At 36.7% G+C, this 11,027-nt stretch overlaps 1 protein-coding gene across 1 annotated transcript in view; it reads left to right on the forward strand.

The window, feature by feature from the left end:
• The window catches only part of LOC126356226 (melanotransferrin), a 125,274-nt gene extending 114,507 nt beyond the window's left edge, over window positions 1-10,767 (forward strand). The window contains exons 14-15 of the mRNA XM_050007044.1: window positions 6,206-6,377; window positions 8,341-10,767. Coding sequence (XP_049863001.1) covers window positions 6,206-6,377; window positions 8,341-8,560 — 392 coding nt within the window. The 3' untranslated portion in view covers window positions 8,561-10,767. The remainder of the gene's footprint in view (window positions 1-6,205; window positions 6,378-8,340) is intronic.
• The last annotated feature ends 260 nt before the right edge of the window (window positions 10,768-11,027 follow it).

Consider the following 11,027-nt stretch of genomic DNA (forward strand, 5'->3'; position numbering starts at 1 on the left):
TTTTCTTAAAATATATGAACTTAAAACTGTAAAAAATATCTTAAATGGAATACAAAACGTAGTGTGAGGAGAGTCTGCGCCATTCTTTCACCACTTCTTCTGTGGGGTGAGCGATTGTGTCTTCTTGCAGTGTTTTTCCATAATCATGTAATTCACTGTCAGAATTTTTACATTACGCTGTATGGATTTGATGGAATGTTGAACTCCACAGAACACAAATTACTCTCATATATGAGTTTTAATTATCACCTCAAAAAAAGTTACATCATTAAATATTTGTTTGTTTGCAGTCCTGATATACATTAAAATCCCTGTGCACAGCACATTGCATGACACTTAGAGGCATCTCAAACAAAATGACACAATCTATTGAGCATAGGAAGTACTGTGTAGTAATTAACTTCTGATAGCAGTGGAAATATTGCTGCTTTCTCAGGTCAGTTGAGATGACTTCTTTAGCCATCTATACCAGGCGTGCAGACAAATACCTGCAGACAAAAAAATAATTAATCACACAACTTAATTTTAAGGGTCCTGTACCTCAAACAGTAGAAATGGCATCCTCATAGGATCATTTTGTTGTCTGTCTGTCTGTCTGTCTGTCTGTCTGACTGACTGACTGACTGACTGTTAAAACCCCTTTTCATCAGGAATGGGTAGACATGTCAAGCTGAAATTTATGTCACATAACTAGGTCTATGGTCTTTGGTGGTGTAAAAAAGTTGAGTAAGTCAGTGCAATCATTTTTGTCACATATTTACAGTACTACTTGTTGACGTAGAATCACGAAACTAGCAAAGAAGCAAGGTTTCACACTACAACCAAAGGAAAAGATCTGAAAATATTAATTTTTAATTTTACCTCAAGAAAGCAATTTTTTTGTCATTTGTTATCAGACAGTCTTTTTGTCCACCAGTTAAGATCTCTTTTTGTCAGGAACGGTTGGATGTATCGAGCTGAAATGTATGCCACATACTGAAGTCTGTGGTCCTTTGGTGATGTAAAAAAGTTAAGCATCTGCATCAATGTAATCAAAAGATATGGGCATTTGTTACATTTCTTGGTACTCGCAGACTCCCTCATTAAAACCTACAGGGTAATTCCCAGTGACATAGAAACATGAAATTTGGCAAGAAGCAATATTTCGCAGAACAGGTAAAGGAAACAAAAAATCAGAAAGTTAATTTGTAATTATATCACACAAGGAATTATTCCTTTTGTCATTCGTTATCCAACTTCACACGTGAAATTAAACCATCCTCAAAGGTCTTTGAGTTCCTATGATTTATATCTTGCAAGTGTCAATGCCTATAGGCAAAAATCATTGAGATTATTTTATGACTACCTCTTGTATAATAATCCACAACAAATTTCCGTAGTTCATATTACATTTGAATAGGAAGAAACTGTGCACAATGCATGTTCATTTTGAAATAGTTGGTAGGAGGAAAATATATTTTCCTGATAATAGCAGAAAACTGAAACATGATTTTAGGAGGCAGTTACATATACAGGGTGAGTCAAAAGTCCTTGGACACCTTCATAAGTTGGAAGATCAAAGGGAAAATTGAAATGTGATGATGGGAACATAGGTTTGATGTGGGGCCGCAGGGTGTATGGCACATCAAATAACACTCGCTTGAGATCTGGAATTTAATGGTGTAATTTGGTTTTGTCTATCTGCTACAGTTTAGAGGTTAGTAATGTTGGAACTTGGGAAATTACCTTCATACTGACTGCTACATGTTGTCCATCCCGTGCAGTGCACAACTGTAGTTGCTGCAACCACTCTGACTGCACATGGAGGAGAGTGTCTCTTACAATTTGGCCATAGGTGTGTTGCATGCGTTCCTCCAGGTGTCTCAAATCACGGATGCTCTCAGCATACATTATTTGCTGAAGATGTCCCCATAGATAAAAATCAGGGGGGTGTTAAGTCACGGGATCTGGGCGGCCACTCCACGGGACCACGGCGACCAATCCACTTCCCTGGCAGTTGTTCCTCCAACCATTCATGGACACCAATGCCACAGTGTGGAGGGGCTCCATTATGCTGAAAATGAGATGGGAAAATGCCGTCAGCATACAGTGTGGAAGGGAACACAAGGTCCTGCAGCTGCATCAGATACTGTGGTGCAGTTAAGGTGTTGTAAATGAAAAATGGCCCAATGATGCAGGTGTCCCATATGCTATACCACACCATCACCTTTGCTGGACTATGTTCTCGAATTGAGGCAGCTGAGTTCGGATTTGTGTCACTCCAGTATCGATAATTATGTCGATTAACCTCCCCGTTCTAAGTGAAATACGCCTCGTCGCTAAACAGTATGCCCTTGGCAAACAAAGGATCCAGTTCGTGTTGTTCAGTAGCCCACAGGCAGATCTCCAACCGGCGATCAGGGTCATTCTCGTTAAGTCGATGTTGGGTCTGCAGCTTGTAAGGACGCCACTTATTGGCGTGCAATGTCCGGACAACGGAGGTTTGATTTATTCCACATGCTAGGGTCACACGACGGGTACTTCATTTAGGACTTTTCACAAACTACGCAACAACAGCAGTTGCAGTTTCCTCATTGGTGGCAGTCCTTGGTCACCCACTATGTGCCCTATCGTGAACAGAGTCCGTCTCCTGGATTTGGTGATCACGTGAGCTACCATACTGTACGATACCGGTTCTCTGTCTGGGTGCCATCTGTTGTAGTCAGCTGCTATTGTTCGGTAGCTGCATTCCCCCTGATATAAGGATGATTTCGATCTTCTGTTCATGTGTCAGACCCATTTTAGATCACCTGGAACAAAGAGAGACATGAGTCTGTATCAAGGTAACTTTGAGCATTAATAACTTGTAAACTGTACAAGATAGACAAAAACAAATTACACCATTCAATTCCAAAGCTCATGGGAGTGTTATTTGACGTGTATTACACCCCCCTTTCCATTTAAAAAAATGACTTGAATCCAAAATGGCGGATTTCAAGATGGTGGCCATGAATGACATTCACTCCAAAAGTTGCGGCCCCACGTCAAACCTATGTTCCCATCATCTCATTGCAATTATCCCTTTAATCTTCCAACTTATGAAGGTGTCCTAGGACTTTTGACTCACCCTGTATTTCTTACACACTTATACAGGGTGTCAAAATGATTTTTAAGTGGAATTTTAAGTGTCCATTCAATTGAGTAGTTCCAAATTAGTCTAATGTAATATTTGTTTCATCAGTGCGTATTAACAGGAACAGTAAAACACAAAGAAAACCCAGTACTTCAGCAGCAGTTACTGAACTATGCTGCTGCATGGCAGTAGTAGTCAGCATGAGCCTGGGCAATATTATCACTGCTGGAGTATGTGTTATTCATCTTTTACTGCCACTGTTAACACAGATCAGTGAAATGAGTGTCACACTACACTAATTTGGGACCGCTTAGTCAAATGGGCACGTAAAATTCTGCTTCATACAAAACAAACCGACACTTACAGTCAGTACTGGGCACCCTGTTTAATGCTTACCTCTTGAACTTTCTTGATGCAGGCAGTGTATGTGAGATAAAATGATATTCTGCATAATTGTTAAATAGTTATTGCACAAATGCTGATGTTATCATTGAAAAAATATAACTGTATTGTTGTCATTGAAAAAATGTAACTGTTTTAATTTTCCCTGATGAACACCATTCTAACTGTACGGTTACACTGTCGCGCTGCTGAGCCACACTGGTTTTTCTTTGTAATTAATTGCGGAAGTAGAAAATATATTTTGAGAAAAGGCAAAATCACAGGTCAAAGCACATCCTGTTTATTGCAGTCCAAATCTGCACAAGTAACAGCAGAAGACATTGATAAATTCAACACTATTCCTGTTGCAGTTACATTAAACATGTGCATTCAGCATTATGTTTTCAGTCCTTAGTCAATAGGTTTTGCAAGACAGAAGTGCAAATCCACTATTCACTTGGTAGTTGCTGATAGAAATCCTGTTTGTTAGCTTACATATCAAGTAAACCTTTCGTCCTGCTGCTTTTGATTGGCAGAAAGATTATCACACAACACAGGAAAACTAGAAATAACTAGTGATGGATTTATTTTCTCAGTACCTCTCAGCTTCTGTGCAACACTTTGACATAGCCACAGTTGTAGTACATTATGCATTTTTCTTTCCCTTAGCGTAGTATGATCATCAGATGAAATTTGTAGCCAGCTAGACTACATTATTTTGGATGAGCTTCTGTGCAACCCTCGCCATAGTGTGCTAAGATCCCTCAGATCCCCTCTTGTGAGTTTTATTCTCGTCGACAATTACTTACCAGCTGACATGATGGACCAACAGAGACTCGGCAGTTTGTCCTGGAGAAACAAAATATTTATGCATGATACCCCTACTGTCAAAAAAGCAAATCAGCATTGTTTTGATCTTTAATCTGCTCATTCGACATTTTTTCGGTTGAAGATGTGCCTCAGTGGGCAACTCCTCACATTGCCGCTTTCTTATGATTCTACTCAAAAATCCATGATTCATCACCTGTGATCAAACTATTGAACCATTAATGGTCATTGCTATTCCTCTCAAGAAGATCAATGAACATGTTTCTTTGATTGACCTGCTCCTGCTTTTGCAGCATCATTTTGGCATACACCTTTCGCACATGCAAATCTTTGGTCAAAGTTTGATGTATTTGGAGGGTTTAAGTTTTTACAGGTCACTCATCATCCTTATTGTTAAACATTGTCTGATCTCACAAGAGCATGTACACATTCAATGTTTTCTTCTGTTTTTGAAATTGAAGGTCACCCGGAGCAAGGTTCAGCTTCAGCGTGTTCTCAGCCTTCCAAAAACAATTTGTGCCAGCGAAAAACATGTACTTGTGATACGGAATGTTTCCCACAGGCCTATTTCAAAGTCACAGTTGCAGATGCCCCAAGTTTAACACAAAACTTGATTGCATAACATTGCTCTAAATTCCACTGTTTCATTTTCATGGCCCACAACAAAAACATGACTTCCCTGTTGGCACTCTCAAAAATCACATGATGGTTATATGGAGCTGAAACTCGGACTAAACATCTGGAGGGGATGAAACACCAGTCTACACAAGCGGAGCAACATAGTGTTGCTAGATTGCTTGGAGTGTTGTCAGTCTCATTACTTTTGTCACACACCTCATACATCTATCTTGCTACATGAATTATGAAAACCTTTTTTCATTACGAGTAACATTTACAATGTTGTTCCAGTTACATCAGATGGGAATTTTCCAGAAACAGGACCATTGTTCCTTGATATATAGAGGCATCTCCTAATCCACAGTGCCTCATATTTATTGCCCTTCCACTCACAAATATGAACTTTACAGTTCCTTCCTTTATTCAAGGACTTTTGCTCCTCACTCATTACCACAGCATTCAGTGTTTAATCCATAATGCTGTACAACATTATTCACCATAACAAAAAAATTTCTAGTTCGACAAAGGCACTAAAAATATATTGAGGTAGGAACAATCTAACCAGCAGATGCAGAACATCAAATAAAGTGCTATTCCAAGTCCAACTCGCTTTGAAAAAATGTTGGTTAGAACGCCAGAGAGAGAAGGGAGGAAGACTTTTCCTGCTTTCCCTCTATTTATTCCTAAAATGGTGGTAATGGTGTTTATACACATTTCCTTGGTAATGATGTATAATTGATATATAGTAGAGTAACATGTGAAATCAATGATGTGTTAACAGTGATTTAATTTATGCAGTTCTCTATATTCTACATCATTCGTTTTCAACAACTCTAAATACATTGTCCACTGTACTTTTTGTGTTTGCATACATTGTATTTTTTATTACTAAACTATATTCAAAATGATGCCTTCTGCTTATTGATGCTTTCAGTTTAGTGATTGGTGTAGACAGTTCTAATTATTGTGTGTGTGTGTGTGTGTGTGTGTGAGAGAGAGAGAGAGAGAGAGAGAGAGAGAGAGAGAGAGAAGGAAGACTTTTTCTGCATTCCCTCTATTTCTAAAATGTTGCTAGAATGTTAAAGGCATTTATACACATTTCCTTGGTGGTGATGTATAATTGATATATTATGGAGTAACATGTGAAATCAATTTAACCTTTTACATATAAGTATTTTTTTATCTCATTCTCTGTATAACACTGTGGTACAACTGGCAGCCAGTGCATAATGTAGGGTACACATCAGTCATATTTTTTTTGTTTAGGTACCCGAGCAAGTATGCATGAATATGAGCGGTGCAACTTGGGAAAAGTGGAAGCTAATGCAATTGTAGCAAGAGGCAGAGATGCTTACAATGAAACAGAAATTAATGCCTTCATCAACTTGTTCATATATGCCCAGCAATTCTATGGTCGCAAGGACCCAGATGAATTCACGTAAGTATAGCATTTTTATTCAGTTTTTGTTTATAACATGAAATCTTTGAGAAATATGACAACAATTAGAGGACTGTTGCCTTTCTGTTGTGTGCAATAACATAGAGGTATTAAAGAGCACTGTAAAAGGTTAGTATGGAGAGATTATTTAGTTATTTTCATACCCATTGAAATTATCTATAATTTCACATAAAAATAAAGAATTTTCACCACAGAGCTACTTTGTCTGTGTACAAGTGAACATTATCCCACAGAATGTCTTTGTAACTGAATGGCCATCTTTGAGTTGAGCTCAATTTATCAAATGTGTTAAATTTGGATAAGAAGAAGATAATAAGTTCCTTGCTTTGTTTTAGCAACTAAGGACAGTTGTGAAAGCAGTCGTTCCATTTTGTGTTTTTTCAAACATTCAATTTGCAACAAGTGGAAGGTCAGGTAGCACATTAGCCATTATGAATATGGCATTTAGGCAGCTTTACATAAGCATAGGGGCTAACTATACTGCATTATGTGACATTGTTGTTAATACTTCTGTTTGCTTACAGATGCACAAGATGGTTGCAATGCAAACTCATAATTGTAATAAGGGTATTTTGCATACAAATCTGAGTACTAGCAGTTAGATGTCCATAGCACACAAATTGTGTGTGAAAGCAGTGAGACTAAAATGTTTACATTATTGACAGAGTCTAGTAAGTCTCTCCTGACCCATTCCACAGGTGATTCTTCCTATTTCTTTAAGCTTTCCCAGACTCTCTTCTTACAGCCTTTTCTTCTCCTGCCAGAAGGATAGTGGGAGATGCAAAGGTTGGAAGAAAGAAAACTTTGAAATCTGAAGGACATAAGAAATTCTACCTAGAAGGATACTCGTTTTGAAAGTTTACAGTTTTATGTCCGCTTAACATGTTTCCATCTGCTGCTGCTTGATATGTAGATTTCTATCTACCCGTTTTATAAACCACATGATTTTCCATCATTCTGGTAGGTGCAGAAGGGTTAATTTAAGTATTACTTCCATGGCAGCATTCTGAGACTGAAAATGTAGTGTCCAAACATGGTATATGTCTTTAATTTAGAAAAGTTTCAATATTATTTTGTAAATGTAGTTAAGCAAAAATAATGATCAGATTCAGGGGTCATTCTTCTGTTTTTCTGAGAACAGTGTTTTTTATTTTCCCCATTTCGATTTCAAGCTTTTCGTTTTTAATTCCTCGCTTCCCTTTTAAATGCAAAATCTATGCTATCAAATAAAACTTCAGCAAAGAAAATTGTTGTGAAATAGGTTAAATGCTGATACATCGCTAGATATTGGCAGTCTGTGTGACACTTTTGTCTTTGTCCATTGTCATATGGAAAATACCTTTAGATAAAGCCTGAAACCACCATCTTCTGTAACCTGTCATTTCTTTTTGTTGACCCCTGTGCTTATCAACTTTTTTTACTTTAAATGTTATCTATAGGAATAAAGACAAAGGTCTAGATTTAGTCTTCCTGAGAGAGAGGGGCTCCTACAGCTAACTTTACCCAGAAAAGTAGTCAGCACATGCAGCCATTGAAGCGTAATTTTATGTATATTAGAGACAATGTAAGGGCTTCACAGTGTGATCTTCCTGTATTTCTTGAAAACAAATTATAATCTTCAAATTTCCAAGTTTGTGGTGCACGAGTTTTCCTTGGCAGGTCGAACATAAATCTTGGTTGCTTGCTGTTTAAACTGCTACACAGCTGTGGTTAGAGTTAAAACAGGAAGCAACCAATATCCACATTCAACACACCCAGGGAAGACATCTAGGGAATCTGTCAACATGTGTGGAAAATGATAACATTAACTTGATTGCAAGCTTGGTATTATTGAGATAGACCTAAAAATGTGTTTGAAAATTATGACATTGTGTATTGCTGTAACAGTAAAAACAGTAAATTATATTGTGTATTTTATAGTCATTTCTTTTCTGCATTGCAGTTTTAGTATGTTCCAGTCACCACCTCCATACAGTGATCTCATATTTCAAGATGCAGCACAATTATTACAAGTTGTGCCACCTTCGCAACGTAATTACGGTGATTACTTGGGAGACGACTTCCTCCGTGCCCGAAGAATTGTTGACTGTCAAGCAGGAGCAGCAACAGCATATCTGTCATTCTTATCAGCAATATTTGCTTTACTTCTGGCTCGATTATAATTGTGAATAGCAAATTTTTTTGCTGCTGGTGCCTGGCATGGCAATTATTCAGTTGAGGCATCCAATGAAATGAAAGCTTTGCCACAAAATGAACAGTTGACTTATATGACCTATTCTAGTGGCTTTGGTGACCTAGTGGGTGCAATCCCAGATAGGAGCAGGGATTTTCCCTCTTTCCGGTACCTACAGGATGAGCCCATGTCCACTCGAGGTTGCTATCAGATAAGTACTGCTGATCTTTCCTAGGAATTAAAAGGCAGCTGTGGCAGTGAGCCTGCCATCCTCCCCCTCCTAGTGTCAGGGAGAAGAAAGTCTGTAATGTACCTACAGTCAGGCCAGTAGCCCAGTCACAGATATTACCTTTTACTTTTTTATTATTTGTCTACAATTTCTTTCCTTACTCTTGTGTAAAACCTCCATGAAAGAGGGAGATATTCCGCTGAATACATCATTTCTCCAAAACAGTTCTTTTCAGTGGAATTTTCACAGCATTGGGATTGTTTATAATGGACTTGGAAGGCATTCATATACTGTCTTTACAGCAGGGTTTACATCTATTTTGGATTCCCCTTGAGACACTCACTGGGCTTGTTATTTTTTATATTTTATATTGTACATCTTCACCAAAACATCAACCTTTTCAGAATTTCATAAGATTATTTTTGTTTTGATCTGTTGTGTCTATATAAGCCAGTATCTGTGGAAGTTACACCAATATAAATTGGACTGGGTGCACGAAAACATTTTTTCTTGTGAAGGTCATCAGCCTTGACACTGACTACTCTGTAACAAATGCATTACTCACTGGAATATAAATATTACTTCTTTCCATATACGGTGAACATCATGTTATAAGAACTGAAAATCATCCACATTGACAAACCTGTAGCTTTTCAAACATACACCTGTGCTAGGTGCTAATTACAGAGATATCTGTATATCAATCTGCTAGCCATTCATTGGACATGTAAAATAGTTGTAGGAAACTGTTTTCCTATAAAAGTATATGTGTCAACTGTAAACCATTGTCATCAAAAATTGATTAAACTTAACTGCTCAGGGCTACTTGTTCTCAAGCTTTTATTGGATGCCTGAATTGTTATTGCTATGGAGTGTGTGGCACATGGTATTGCTATGGAGTATGTGGTACATATACATGTAAAAGAGAGCTTTAAAGAAAATCAATTAGTGTAATGTAATCTAATGTGTATCATATTATGATATGTCTGTTGTAATTGAACACATACAACTGAAGAAAAGTGCTTTTATAGCTGTGAATATTTGAGGACTGTTTGTTCACCCATTTCAGATTTAAGAACTTCATTTCAACATCACACAAGATTACTGTTACATTCCTGTTTCCTTCTTAAGTATTCAATCTGAATAACAGTTTGATGGGTGATAACTGATACCATTAATTCCCTCCGTAGAGATAATTTAGAGTACTCGTGTCCATTGTCCACTATTTATGTACATGTTGATATATTTTTAGTGTTGGTTTTTATGATTAAATAATGTGATGCTTTTATCCATAGAAATATTTATTTAGTTACAATTTTTATATTGCATTTACATTTTATTGTGGATACTGGCCCTACAATCTTCCCTCTTGTACCTATGGGATCAAAAGCATTACCTAATTAAATATTGATTTGAGGGGGGAAGATGGTTAGAGTGTTATAATGTTCATGTTAGTTTAATATTCAATAATGAATACAAAATTTGTTTTGATCTGAAATTACAGCCTTTGGTTTAAAGGCATGAGAATGATCTATCCTTTTTTAACTCAAAAAATGGCTGTTACCAACTATTTTAGATTTGAACCTGTATTAGGCAGCTATTTTCTCAAATGACACTTTATTTTTATAAGTTCTTTAGTTATTTAGTATAGAAGAAAATTTTATCATTATTTTTAGCTGTGCAGTATTAATGCAGTTTTATAATCCGTCCATTGCTGATGAAGCCTGTCACTTGTCAGCATAGTAATTAATGACTGTGAAGATTTTATGCTATTTTATGCTCACAGTACGTGTCTGAAGATGTTTTTATATGTTCTCAGTGAATTAGATGTAATAAAATCTCAGTTCTACAAATTAACAAAAACAATTTTTGCTAAATATCTTGTTATGTAAATATGTGTCAATGTGTCATAAAAAAGGATGTTGAAGAAAATTATAGTAGTTTTTCAGTACTGAGAAAATTTAAAATTCTTGTTTCTTCAAAAGAACCTTTTCTTTTAATTCCATTGTGCACAATTTTACGTGAAGAAAGGTCTCGTATTTTGACCATGATTGTAGTTTGAATGAATGGATACTTAGCCTTTGTCAGACATTCCAAATAAGGTCTTTATGAAATAAAGCCAGAAACTATAAATTACCAATTTGTGATTTCCACTTAAATCACCTTCTGCTAAAAAAAAAAAAAAAAAAAAAAAAAAAAAAAAAAAAAAAAAAAAAAAAAAAAAACC

This window comes from Schistocerca gregaria, chromosome 3 (genome assembly GCF_023897955.1).
Source record: "Schistocerca gregaria isolate iqSchGreg1 chromosome 3, iqSchGreg1.2, whole genome shotgun sequence".
Taxonomy (NCBI): Eukaryota; Metazoa; Arthropoda; class Insecta; order Orthoptera; family Acrididae; genus Schistocerca; species Schistocerca gregaria.